Source organism: Mixophyes fleayi, chromosome 10 (genome assembly GCF_038048845.1).
Source record: "Mixophyes fleayi isolate aMixFle1 chromosome 10, aMixFle1.hap1, whole genome shotgun sequence".
In the NCBI taxonomy this organism is placed as follows: domain Eukaryota; kingdom Metazoa; phylum Chordata; class Amphibia; order Anura; family Limnodynastidae; genus Mixophyes; species Mixophyes fleayi.
In genome coordinates this window covers 101,517,675-101,530,835 of record NC_134411.1, presented here as the reverse complement: position 1 = coordinate 101,530,835, position 13,161 = coordinate 101,517,675, and the positions used below count along the sequence as shown (strand labels likewise).

The window sequence follows — 13,161 nt, the reverse complement described above, 5'->3', positions numbered from 1 at the left end:
ATTTAAAAATAAAAAATAAATGAAACTGTTACCATCAGGACATATTCACTTTGTTCTTACCTATAATGTTACCGCTACTACAATTGCAGTTGCCGCCGACACAGGTCAGACAGGTCCTTTGATCCAGAGAAACGATTTCATTCCACTGGGTAAATGGAGAGGAAATGTAATGTAATCCTCACCCCCATTGCTTAAACTTATTCCCAGCACACTGTAGGCACCGCAGGTAGCCCCACATTTGTAGATAGTCCCCTTGGCTTCACACTAGTGCAACAATCCCCCGTTTTCTTATGTATAGAAATAGTAAATGATCAACTCAATTACTGGTAAAATACATGTGATTCATTTATGGACTTTGTGTATGGGATGTGGGGCAGAACTTTGGAGGGGAGGAGCACTGGAAATGTGGCCTGGGGGGGGGCACGAAATGTAATATTGGACATGATCACAGCAGAACCTCGCAAGGAGCCGCTGGCTACGCATTTCACCAACTCGCTATACTTACATTGTTGCACAGTTTGCAGGCTACTTGCGGGGATCCTACGTCTAACACAGAATAACCACTGGGACATGAGCATCTCAGACCTAGAACCAGAACATGGACACAGTGATGAGGATGAGACATAACACCCTATACACACAAAGAACAGGGACGTTTATGGGGACAATGATGAGAGCTCCAGCGGGATAATGATGAGTAATACGCAGGGACCGATAGAATAACACATTAATAACACAGCTCCATGTACACTGATTGGAGGAGCGTTGGTTGATAGATACAGAACATAAGTTTACTTCACAATCACGTGAGAGTCAGAAGATATCTCTAATTAACATTTAGACACCTCAAGTGAGATCACCAAACATATATATATATATATTCCTGATTTGGACATAAGTCCAACTGCAGGACTCACAAATCTGCTTTGTTTTAGTGTGCATGCTTCACTACCATTGTATAATGTACAGTTATTATATATGCTGCCCTGTAATACTCAGTACCATTGTATATTATACAGTTATTATATATGCTGCCCTGTAATACTCAGTACCATTGTATAATGTACAGTTATTATATATGCTGCCCTGTAATACTCAGTACCATTGTATAATGTACAGTTATTATATATGCTGCCCTGTAATACTCAGTGCTACTGTATATTATACAGTTATTATATATGCTGCCCTGTAATACTCAGTACCATTGTATATTATACAGTTATTATATATGCTGCCCTGTAATACTCAGTACCATTGTATAATGTACAGTTATTATATATGCTGCCCTGTAATACTCAGTACCATTGTATATTATACAGTTATTATATATGCTGCCCTGTAATACTCAGTACCATTGTATATTATACAGTGATTATATATGCTACCCTGTAATACTCAGTACCATTGTATATTATACAGTTATTATATATGCTGCCCTGTAATACTCAGTACCATTGTATATTATACCGTTATTATATATGCTGCCCTGTAATACTCAGTGCTACTGTATATTATACAGTTATTATATATGCTGCCCTGTAATACTCAGTGCTACTGTATATTATACAGTTCTTATATATGCTGCCCTGTAATACTCAGTGCTACTGTATATTATACAGTTATTATATATGCTGCCCTGTAATACTCAGTGCTACTGTATATTATACAGTTATTATATATGCTGTCCGGTAATACTCAGTGCTACTGTATATTATACAGTTATTATATATGCTGCCCTGTAATACTCAGTGCTACTGTATATTATACAGTTATTATATATGCTACACTGTAATACTCAGTGCTACTGTATATTATACAGTTATTATATATGCTGCCCTGTAATACTCAGTGCTACTGTATATTATACAGTTATTATATATGCTGCCCTGTAATACTCAGTGCTACTGTATATTATACAGTTCTTATATATGCTGCCCTGTAATACTCAGTGCTACTGTATATTATACAGTTCTTATATATGCTGCCCTGTAATACTCAGTGCTACTGTATATTATACAGTTCTTATATATGCTGCCCTGTAATACTCAGTACTACTGTATATTATACAGTTCTTATATATGCTGCCCTGTAATACTCAGTGCTACTGTATATTATAGTTATTATATATGCTACCCTGTAATACTCAGTACCATTGTATAATGTACAGTTCTTATATATGCTGCCCTGTAATACTCAGTACTACTGTATATTATACAGTTCTTATATATCCTGCCCTGTAATACTCAGTGCTACTGTATATTATAGTTATTATATATGCTACCCTGTAATACTCAGTACCATTGTATATTATACAGTTATTATATATGCTGCCCTGTAATACTCAGTACCATTGTATATTATACAGTTATTATATATGCTGCCCTGTAATACTCAGTGCTACTGTATATTATACAGTTATTATATATGCTGCCCTGTAATACTCAGTGCTACTGTATATTATACAGTTATTATATATGCTGCCCTGTAATACTCAGTACCATTGTATAATGTACAGTTATATATGCTGCCCTGTAATACTCAGTACCACTGTATATTATACAGTTATTACTTATGCTCCCTTATCATATCCCATAATATTAATCTCAGACACCAATGAGAAGGTTCAGTTTACTACGATGTGTCTTCGGAGAACCATGACCTCGATGTTATTATTATTATTATTTATTTATAAAGCACCACAGATTTCGTAGCGCCGGATACAGAAACAAGTAACAAATAGATGAGGTCATACATGTCAGTAGCACAGATGAGTGTGAGTGATGCTATGGGGACTCACACTGAGTGCAGGAAGAGACGTGACAGGACGTACGAGGGACAGGAGACAGACGTGGGACAATAGGTAGGGAGAACCCTGCCCGCGAGGGCTTGTGACAGAAAGCTCCGCTCATATTCTATCGCGTTGTGCAGAAAAATGAGCAGAGATTTCTTACCGTAATAGGCGACAATATCAAACATCTACGCAAAGTTTGGCGGGATCTCACCTTAAATTCCCCCCTGTCGAAGTTGTTCAGCAAAAGTAAAACATAAAATTATAACAAGCAAGTTTCTTAGTATTTGTAACATTGTGATCAATGCTGTCTGGATATCAAAGTGTTAATATCACCTGAAAATCATTTGCACAGACAGCAAAGAGACATCTGTTATGTTAATGTATTAAATTATTAATCCCATAATAAAAACTCCAGGTTAACCCTTGCATTTCCGGACAGCACAGTGCACAATAACATTAAGCAACTTCTGGCTCTCCAGCCGTGGGGGGACTACAAGTCCCAGCATGCAGACCCACAACAGCTGGAAAAGCAGAGGTCCCCCCAGCTTGGTGTGGTCAGTGTCACAAGGACTTACCGTCAGCACTAACCATCGGCCAAGGGCAGGATTTGCAGGAGTAAGTCACCACATCATAGTACTGGCTGCTGGTGCAGTTGCTGGGCTGCATGAAAGAGATGGACTGTGACAGGCAGCAGGCTGGGAGCCCCAGCAGTAAGAGAGCTGGCAGTCCCGGGGGCCACATGGTGCTGAGGAAGGGGCAAGGGGGTCCCCTTAGGATGCTCCTGGCCCAGCAGCAGCAGATGTATATAACAGAAGTGTCTATGGCAACCAGTATGCACAGCTCACATTACAACAAGCACTGGGCGTATTGGTCACCTGAGCTAACTGTAAGCGAGCAACACCCAGTGCACACTGCATGTCATGTGACCAGGAGAGAGCACACACTGCACATGTCATGTGACCAGGAGAGAGCACACACTGCACATGTCATGTGCCCAGGAGAGAGCACACACTGGAAGCTGCACTACATCTCACCACCAGCTGTGCAGCACAGGTAAGCATGTAATAGAGGCATTATAGCAGCTGCATGTGGTGGAACTACAAGTCCAAGCATGCATCGTTCGTCTGTGGCAGTCAGGGAGTGCTGGGGCTTGTAGTTCCACAGCAGCTAAAGAGTCACAGTTTCCCCTATGATGGAAAACACTCCCCCCTGAAAAGATGCAGATACAACTTGCACTTCAGTGTAACACAAGGAGACACAGAACAAATACAACCAAAACTTGTTAACATGTTGCAACACAGATATGTTGCTGGTAATTTATTAGCTGAGGCTGTGGTGGGAACTGTAAATGTTTATATATAGTTTGGTATAATATTGTGGACAAGTTGTTTGTTGTTAGGTGTTTTTAGGTTGTCAGGATTGTTGTATATAAACATACAGCACAGCAAAGGCTATTTGCTGACCAGTCACATGTTCATTTGTATCCATCCTCCTTATCTATTAGTAATCTTTATTACAATCTCCATGGCGCTATGTAAATGTTACTGATAATTAATCAGCGATGTGCGGGGGTCATCAGTAGATTCCTCTGTACTCAGGGTGTGTAGTTTAATTGGTGTTAGCGTTTCATACACTGTGGACATTCTGATCCTGGTTATTCAGTCATCAGATGCTTTTAATTCCCTCTAATAAACATTCCTTAACTTCATCCTTCATGCAATATCCTCAACATGTCACCACAAACAAATAAGATCATTTAAATCTCACAATCATCTCTCCTGTTTCTAGTATATAATATATCCAGGACACTCGCATGTCCTGTACACCTAATTCTGATTCATCGCACTATAGAAATCCTCAAACCTCAAATATATAATAGAGTTGCTTGTATGTCACTTTTTATGGTGTAAATTTATATAGTTTTGTACATACGGCCCTGCTTAGATCTGTGCGTGTCTTAGACTTAGGAGTATATTTACTAAACTGCGGGTTTGAAAAAGTGGAGGTGTTGCCTATAGCAACCAATCAGATTCTAGCTGTCATTTTGTAGAATGTACTAAATGATAACTAGAATCTGATTGGTTGCTATTGGCAACATCTCCACTTTTTCAAACATGCAGTTTAGTAAATATACTCTTTTAGACTTTTGTGTGTTTATTTTTTATATATAACCCCTCCCTAAATTATACGTAATCTGCTGTTACTTATAAATTGTTTGAGGGGCTTCCATTATGTCATGTGTATCACTGCTTGCGAGCCATGCCTGGGATCAGTAGCTGACAGGGAGTGCTGGTACTTGTAGTGCGGTTTTGGAGGTTTTTGGGGTACCTCCTAGTGAGTTGGCTCTCAATTTAAAAACAAAGAACATAGGACCCAAGATGGGGACTCTCACAGTTCGGGCTGACCGATAGCAGAAGCATGGTGAAGTGGCCGGGAGCATTTGTTATGTATTTGCAAATATGTGTAAGATGTTTTATACACAAATGAAAGGTAGAATTATTTGTTTTTTCTTACTGCGTGGCCGCAGTGTGCTGGGGGATTTGTGTGTGTGTTTCTTTTCCTGGTTAGGGACTGCTCCTGACACAGTGGTCCTATTCCTATGGTTGGGAAATTATGTAAAAACTGCAATCAGACACTAAAAAAGCAATTAAAAATGTTGCCAAAGTGCAATATATTATTCACCTTGCTTACTCTTTAACCAGCCTCCTATTGACATATAATAACTTATATACATCCCGATCTACCCTTACTAATCCTGCAAAAAAAATCCCTGGTCATTGTCTGATTCCACACACATATATATTCCAACTCCAAGGATGGATCGCTGGCTTTGAAACACTGTTACTATGCATTGAACAGTATAAAACTGGCTCCTTTAATACTACTGTATGCACCTTCTTTATAATACTGTAACTGTAGGATATCAAATCATTGTACCTTCTACCAAACAAGTAAATGTATTTTATGATAATAAAGTAGAATGTCATCCTTTCACGTTGCAAAGAATAGATACCAGTATTAAAAATGTATTTTATTCTGTTGTATGGAGCCAAAATAAAAATATTGTGGAAGAAAACCCCCCCCAAAAACTCTGAAACACATTTTTGCTACCATATGACAGAGAGTTTATTAACAACTGCTACACTTTAGCAACATCTGGGACTATGAAAACAGTGCAGTCCACAGATTGTTTCCAAGGCTACATATGTTGCTTAGGAAATCAAATATTTTGGTGAAATGATAGCAACAGTGTGTTTCTCAATTTTCAATAGGCATTTTCAGCATGAAGTTTTATTTCAAATGTCGGGGATTATTCTGGAAAGCATAATAATAATTATTGAAAGCATAATAATATAACAAAATTATTTTTTAAATGACCCTTTAAGTCTATATGAAGGAAATTGCAGGAAGTCTCGCTGAAATATATGATATCAGAACAATGGATAAAACGCTTTAAAAATATAAAACCAATGTCAGACATCCTCCGTTCTGTCATTGTATGGGATTGTTTACATATGCCGATGGCTCAGTGGTTAGCACTTCTGCCTCACAGCACTGGGGTAATGAGTTCAGTTCCCGACCATGGTCTTAACTGTGAGCAGTTTGTATGTTCTCCCCATGTTTGCGTTGGTTTCCTGCGGGTGCTCCGGTTTCCTCCCACACTCCAAAAACATACTGGTAGGTTAATTGGCTGCTAACAAATTGACCCTAGTCTGTGTGTGTGTGTGTGTGTGTGTGTGTGTATGTGTGTATATATGTATATATGTATGTATGTTAGGGAATTTAGACTGTAAGCTCCAATGGGGCAGAGACTGATGTGAGTGAGTTTGGTGCGGAATTAGTGGCGCTATATAAATAGATGATGATGATATGCCTATTGGTATTTTTATGCCGCAATTTGTATTTTAATTGTAGCAGCCCTCTTATAGGAAAATAAACATGTTTAAAAACTGTATATGTATTTCTTTAATCTAAATTGCATTTTGGTGCCGTGATGCTGAGCTGGAGTCATACATTACATAATAGCATGATACACGTTCAGTGACTCAGTGAGCTACGAAAAGACTGGTTGCTATTACACAGTTGACTGCCAGGTGGCGATATAACAATGCAGATTGTGGATCTGCTCTTCTTTCCGTCTGTATTACTATGGAAGAGATAGAAAGCTACTACTGTATAATTGGAGTATGTTACCCTTGTATTTTACTGAATAACCCTAATATTTGGAGAACATCATACTAGCCTTTCACTTCAATATTCAACTCACTTTTTTTTTTTTTTTTAAAGAGGAAAACATTTAAGATGTAATATAGGTACAATGTCTACTTTCTACTTAAAAAAAGCTCAGTTTACTAAAGAAGTCTCACTGCAAGCTTCCATATTTACGTGAACATCCGTCCACACCCAGTAATTGATTTAAACGTCTAACGAAATGGCTGAACTTTAATTATTGCCCAAGGTGGCTCAGTGGTTAGCACTTCTGCCTCACAGCACTGGGATCATGAGTTCAATTCCTGACCCAGCCCCTGTCTGTGTGGTGTTCGATGTTCTCCCCGTGTTTGCGTGGGTTTCCTCAAGGTGCTTCACTTTGTTCCTGCACTTCACAAACATATTAGTGGATTAATTGGCTGCTGACAAAATTATACCTAGTCTATGTTTGTGTGTTAGGGAATTTAGACTGTAATGGTGATGATGATTTGGCCTTACTCTGGAACCATTGCAGTGTTTTAATGTGATGAGTAACATTTTCTGTAGTTAATCTGTACACTTGCTTCTGCAAATGGTTAGGGGAAAAAATATAATAGCGCTTGCCTTGTCTTTCACCCAGAGTCAGTGTCAGTTTGTTAAATGGGCAGGTTTACACGTCCACGTTTTGAACCCTCTATAGACCGTTGTCATGTAGGCTAACCGCTCTTTCTCAGACATCTGTTATGTGGGAATTTATTGTCTAGGTGTCTCACCTGTGAAAAATAGTGTCCTATTACTGGCCATTGGAGTCTATTGTGCAGTGCCATGGGCTATGGTCAGTATTGTCTGCGAGATCACAGTGATATAGGGAGAGCTTCTGCAATTGCAAGTAGAAGTAGTATATTAGACATCATTAATTATAATCTGATATAAAGCAAGGTACATGTCTACAAAGATATTATGCTTATCTGTAGGCAAGTTCTTTAAAGCTGATCTTTCTGTGTTGAATCAAGTATAACCAGATGGGAGTGTTTTGCACTACAAACAAACACAGACCGAAATTCGGTCACACGTGTAGAGTCTTACAAACAGGATTTATTCTGAAATGACAATTAAAAACCCTTACAATGGGTAAAAATATCACAGGCTGTCATGTGCAGGAGAAGGCTGCAGGTCCAATTGTGAGATCTCTTAAAGTCCAGGTAATATTAAAGGGAAAACGTGGGTTTAGGCAATTGGTTGATTCATCAATTCATGAATGGTTGTTTTTCATGCAATCCTTGTAGTATATGTAACAAGATCTAAAACTTTTGTAGGTAATAGTGGCCAGGGATATATTATTAGACAACGTATAACATGTCTTTCCACATGTGGTTTATATGAATACATGCAATTGTGGTTTAATATATATTGGTAAAATGAAAAGATGTCTGACAATAAAAATACAAGGACATCTACGTAACATAAATAATAGCCTAAATACACACCACGACCTATCTCATGGATATATGGAAGCAATGCTAATGGTTTAAAGGTTACAGAACAAGGTCCGCAGAATAACAGATTGTGATATCGAGCTGATTCAGCGGGAATCGTTGGGTCTTTGAATTAGATTCTCTGTTCTCAGTAGGAGTGAATGAAGGAATCAATCATTTTTTGATTCTTTAGCTTAACAAGTTCTCCCATACTATTAGTCAAAACTTAGTGGTGAATTAGTTACCATAATATACCATGTGCACTGTTCATTATATATCCTATTCACTGTTTATTAGGATTTATTTAATATTTGAGATTGGCGGTAAGTAATAAGGTTGAATCATAAAATGATGTAAAACATGTTTAATTGTTTGTATGTTTTTAGAGCAATATTTTTATTTGAAATGTTAATTGTGTTGTAGCAAATAATTGTATATGTAAACTAAACTCATTTCGTCTGAGACTGTCGTTCCTGGCTCTGTAGTTGGTTCTATATACCAGCTAGATTTCTGAATTGGTGTTTTTATACATAGGTATGATAAGTCTTGTTGTTTGGATTACAGTTAATAAGTAGTTAACATTTCATTGTAGGTATATGCAATGAGACGGAGCCTCGTTTGTATATCAGCATTTATTTCTTGATCTGTCAAAACTGGCTGTAATTAGTTATTTTGAAACACTAAGGCCCTAATTCATCAAGAAACGCTTTTCCTAGAACCATTCCTCCTAGCTTACACCCCATACGTCCTTCAGCCATCATCCTGTGTGCTCCTTGCGCCCAACCTTGGATGAGGAAGTCTGCTCTCTACTCATGTCCTGTCCCACCTCAACCTGCCCCCCTAGATCCTATTCCTTCCCACCTACGTAGAACTATTTCACCTACTGCCTGCTCTCACCGTGCTCAACTTATCCCTCTCCATCGGTATCTTTTCTTCTCACCGATCAATAATGCTTGAATTTTGCCAATTCTAAATAAAAGGGTTCTTGGCCCCACCATCCTGTCCAGCTACTGCTCCATCTATCTCCTCCCTTTAGCTTCCAAATTGCTTGATCGGCTTTTCTACAGCCGTCTTGCTAACTACCTCTCCCTCCTCGATCCTCTCCAATCAGAATTCTGCCCCCTCCACTCCATAGAAACTGCCTGACCAAAGTAACAAATGATCTTCTATCCGCCAAGGACACTACTCCTGGCTTATCATCTTGGACCTATCTGCAGTCATCAACACAATTGTCCACCCTCTCCTGTTGCCCACCGTTTGCACCATTGGCCTCTCTGACACTGTCCTCTTTTGAGTCACCTCCTATCTCTCTAATGGCTCTTTCTCTGTTAGTACCACAGGGCTCCTGCTCCCAATCATCCCCGGGTCACTCTGAGCTCTGTTCTTGGCCCTCTGCTCTTTTTTCTGTACACCTCTTCACTGGGTGAACTTATCAGTTCCTTCGGCCTCAAGTGCAAACTCTATGCCAATGACACCCAAATCTACCTCTTGTCTCTTTACCTCTCCCATTCTCACTAATGTGTCCTAATGCCACCTCCTCCTGGATGTTCCAAGGTTTCTTTAAACTTCTCATGTTTTTGTTTTTAGTGCCCTATTTGCTTGCTTCGTTCTATGCTCTCCATACGGCGCTGTGGACCTTTGTAGCGACTTATAAATAAAAGATAATAATAATTTGTTTTCTGTGATGGTAGTGTCTCTGATATATATTGGATCTGATGTATTGATATGTTTAAGGTATCTGTAAGCAGTGGCTTTGTGTCACCGATGATGGGGATCACAGCAGCGGTATGTCCGTCTCCGCACTGGACAATGCCGTTCCTTACTGGTCAGGCCAAGCCTCTTCTCCTAGCTTGCTTGCTGCTAACGCTCTTCAGCCTTCACCTGTCTTGCTCTGGCGCTCCGTGGCAAACCTTTATAGCTGTTCTGCGCATGTGCAGAACTTCCAATTCATTCGGAAAGTTTCCTGCTGATGTCATCAAGATGCACCTACAGGTATTATAAAAGGGACCCACTGTCATGCAAACATTGCTAGTTAATTCTTATCGTGACACTTTGTACTTCATTATGACTTAAACACATTCATTCATAATTGCTTTGAAACAACGTATATGATGTAATTGTGTGGATGCTGTTGCTACGATTGATGTTTGTGAGAGTTGTGTCCATTATATATTGGATCTGATGCACAGTGGCCTAGTGGTTAGCACTTCTGCCTCACAGCACTGGGGTTATGAATTCAATTCCTGACCATGGCCTTATCTGTGTGGAGTTTGTATGTTCTCCACGTGAATGAGTTCTCTGTACAGCACTGTGGCGCTATAATAAATAAATTGTGATGATGTAGGTAGTTACTTTGTACTTCAAAATGATTTAAACACACTTTGAGACAGTGTCTATAATGGAGTTGTCAACATTCTATCGGAGCGTTGTAAGTCTAAGTAATGATTGTACGTATTAGACTTAATCTCCTGTTCAGTCTGACTATAAATAGTAAATTATTTTTTTTTACATATATATTTAATTGTTGTATGTTTTTGCTGTTTTTTCCGCTATACATGAGGTCCTATCTCATGGTAGCGGCGATTGGTCTAGCAACTCATTAGAATACTTTTATTCATCTGCTTTTTGACACAGATAAACTGAGTAATTACGTTGAATAAATCGCTATTTCCGAATCTGTGTGGTGCTTGGCCCTGTAGTGTGTTTTCACATGTAGCTCTTTGTAATTTGAGAGTTAAGAGTCAGACTTTTCTAATTTTAATGGTCTCTGTAGCCCAATATAAAGGTCTGGTTATTTAACACATACCTCATTCGGTTAAGTGATTACCTGAAGCTGCCCACCTGTAGAGGCGATTAATGATGTAAGTATACAAGGCAGGACTTTTTTTTACATGTAAGTGTTTTAGAGATTATGTAAACTGTGAGGAGTGTGGTCGACCATACTCCCGATGAAGTTCCAGGATCGAAACGCGTAGGGTGTTGCTCTCATAGTTTTATGGTGTCATCTTTGGCTGTCTGTTGAGACGGGGGAAAGATTTTTAATTTTTAATATTGTCCGTACATCAAGAGATCTCACAATCTGACCCATTTACGTCTCCTGCACAGATTAGCCTCCGATAGTCTGACCCAGTGTTAGGGTTTTAATTTGCATTTCAGAATAAATCCTGTTTGTTAGACTTTATACATGGCTGAATTTCAGTCTGTGGTTTTGTAGATAATTCCACCTGGTTACATTTGATTCAACAATGAAAGGTCGGCTTTAAAAAGGTCACCTACAGGTATCCATAATATCTTTGTAAAAATGTACGCTGCTTTTTATCAGATTATAATTAATGGTGTCTAATGTACTGCACTATGAGCACTGTTTTCCTACATTGAGATAGGGATTTGTATTATTGTTGTTTTTGTATAGGCACAGACTAGGTTTAATCTTTGTATATGCTAAAATCTCCATCTCACAAGTAGATAAGTTAGAAACAACTTATAATTGTTTTTCTGCCAGAATGTAACAGTAAAATTAATAGCAATATATTCCAAATCATTTTATTTTTAATTGGGGAATATATATTTTCCAAGGTAAAAAAAGATAGTGTGGACATTGTTTTTTATCTGATGTACAATCCCAACCTTTCCACAATTCAGTTCTTCTCACGATGGGGTTATTTTATTATCCCGTCTCTTAGAAGCTTCTAGATACATCTATATCCCAGGCTGTGAGTATAGCCTCCTACATCCAATAATGTCAGTAGGTGATCTGGGGATTCAGTATCCTGGGGGAAAACTATCTAATTAGTGCTGACAGATGAAACATTTATGTACCCGCAGGGTGCCCGGCCTTACTGGTACTAATGCCAACTGTGACGTTCAGGCTTGGGAACACCCCGTGTAGCGTTAGAGAAAGTCCCAATTAGTGATGGAGCAAGAGGCCGAGCTAAAGGGACAGGGAGACGAGATTCCAGGGCCGCGATGAATAAATACCACAAGGAGAGGAGTAGATTCTGCGTTACCTTCTAGCACGTTAGTGTGTGATTGGATGATGATGTCACAGCGCAGTCACACAGTCTATGTAGCAGGTTAGTGTGTGATTGGATGATGATGTCACAGCGCAGTCACACAGTCTATGTAGCAGGTTAGTGTGTGATTGGATGATGTCACAGCGCAGTCACACAGTCTATGTAGCAGGTTAGTGTGTGATTGGATGATGATGTCACAGCGCAGTCACACAGTCTATGTAGCAGGTTAGTGTGTGATTGGATGATGATGTCACACAGTCTATGTAGCAGGTTAGTGTGTGATTGGATGATGATGTCACAGAGCACAGTCAGTCACACAGTCTACGTAGCAGGTTAGTGTGTGAATGACACACTCATTTGACTATACAGCAATAGTATCATTTTGGTTGTATTAACACTTCATGCTGATGACCTTATATTGTGAACCATTGATTTTGCACTATGGAAAGATATTAATTACTGCTACAATTATGCTCATAACTGCACACAAACAGATGAGTAATGTATGCCAGGACACTGAGGTTCAAACACTAAGTTTCAGGGGTGTGGCTCCCTCATCAGGTGTCGCCCTTAAAAAAACAAAGGGTCAACGCTCCCAAAATGTAGTGTTTGAAACTCAGTATTCTGGAATAAATTACTCCTAATTGTGATCGCCGTCTTCTGCCGTTTGTGATACTTTGCATTAAATCTTGGA

The 13,161-nt window shown here is 39.1% G+C and overlaps 1 protein-coding gene across 1 annotated transcript in view; it reads right to left on the bottom strand.

Moving 5' to 3' along the window:
• Positions 1–3,745, bottom strand: part of LOC142104576 (meckelin-like) — a 29,903-nt gene extending 26,158 nt beyond the window's left edge. Inside the window, exons 1-3 of the mRNA XM_075189329.1 lie at positions 3,367–3,745; positions 506–585; positions 61–145 (exon numbers count right to left, since the gene is read on the bottom strand). Coding sequence (XP_075045430.1) covers positions 61–145; positions 506–585; positions 3,367–3,532 — 331 coding nt within the window. The 5' untranslated portion in view covers positions 3,533–3,745. The remainder of the gene's footprint in view (positions 1–60; positions 146–505; positions 586–3,366) is intronic.
• Positions 3,746–13,161: the final 9,416 nt, after the last annotated feature.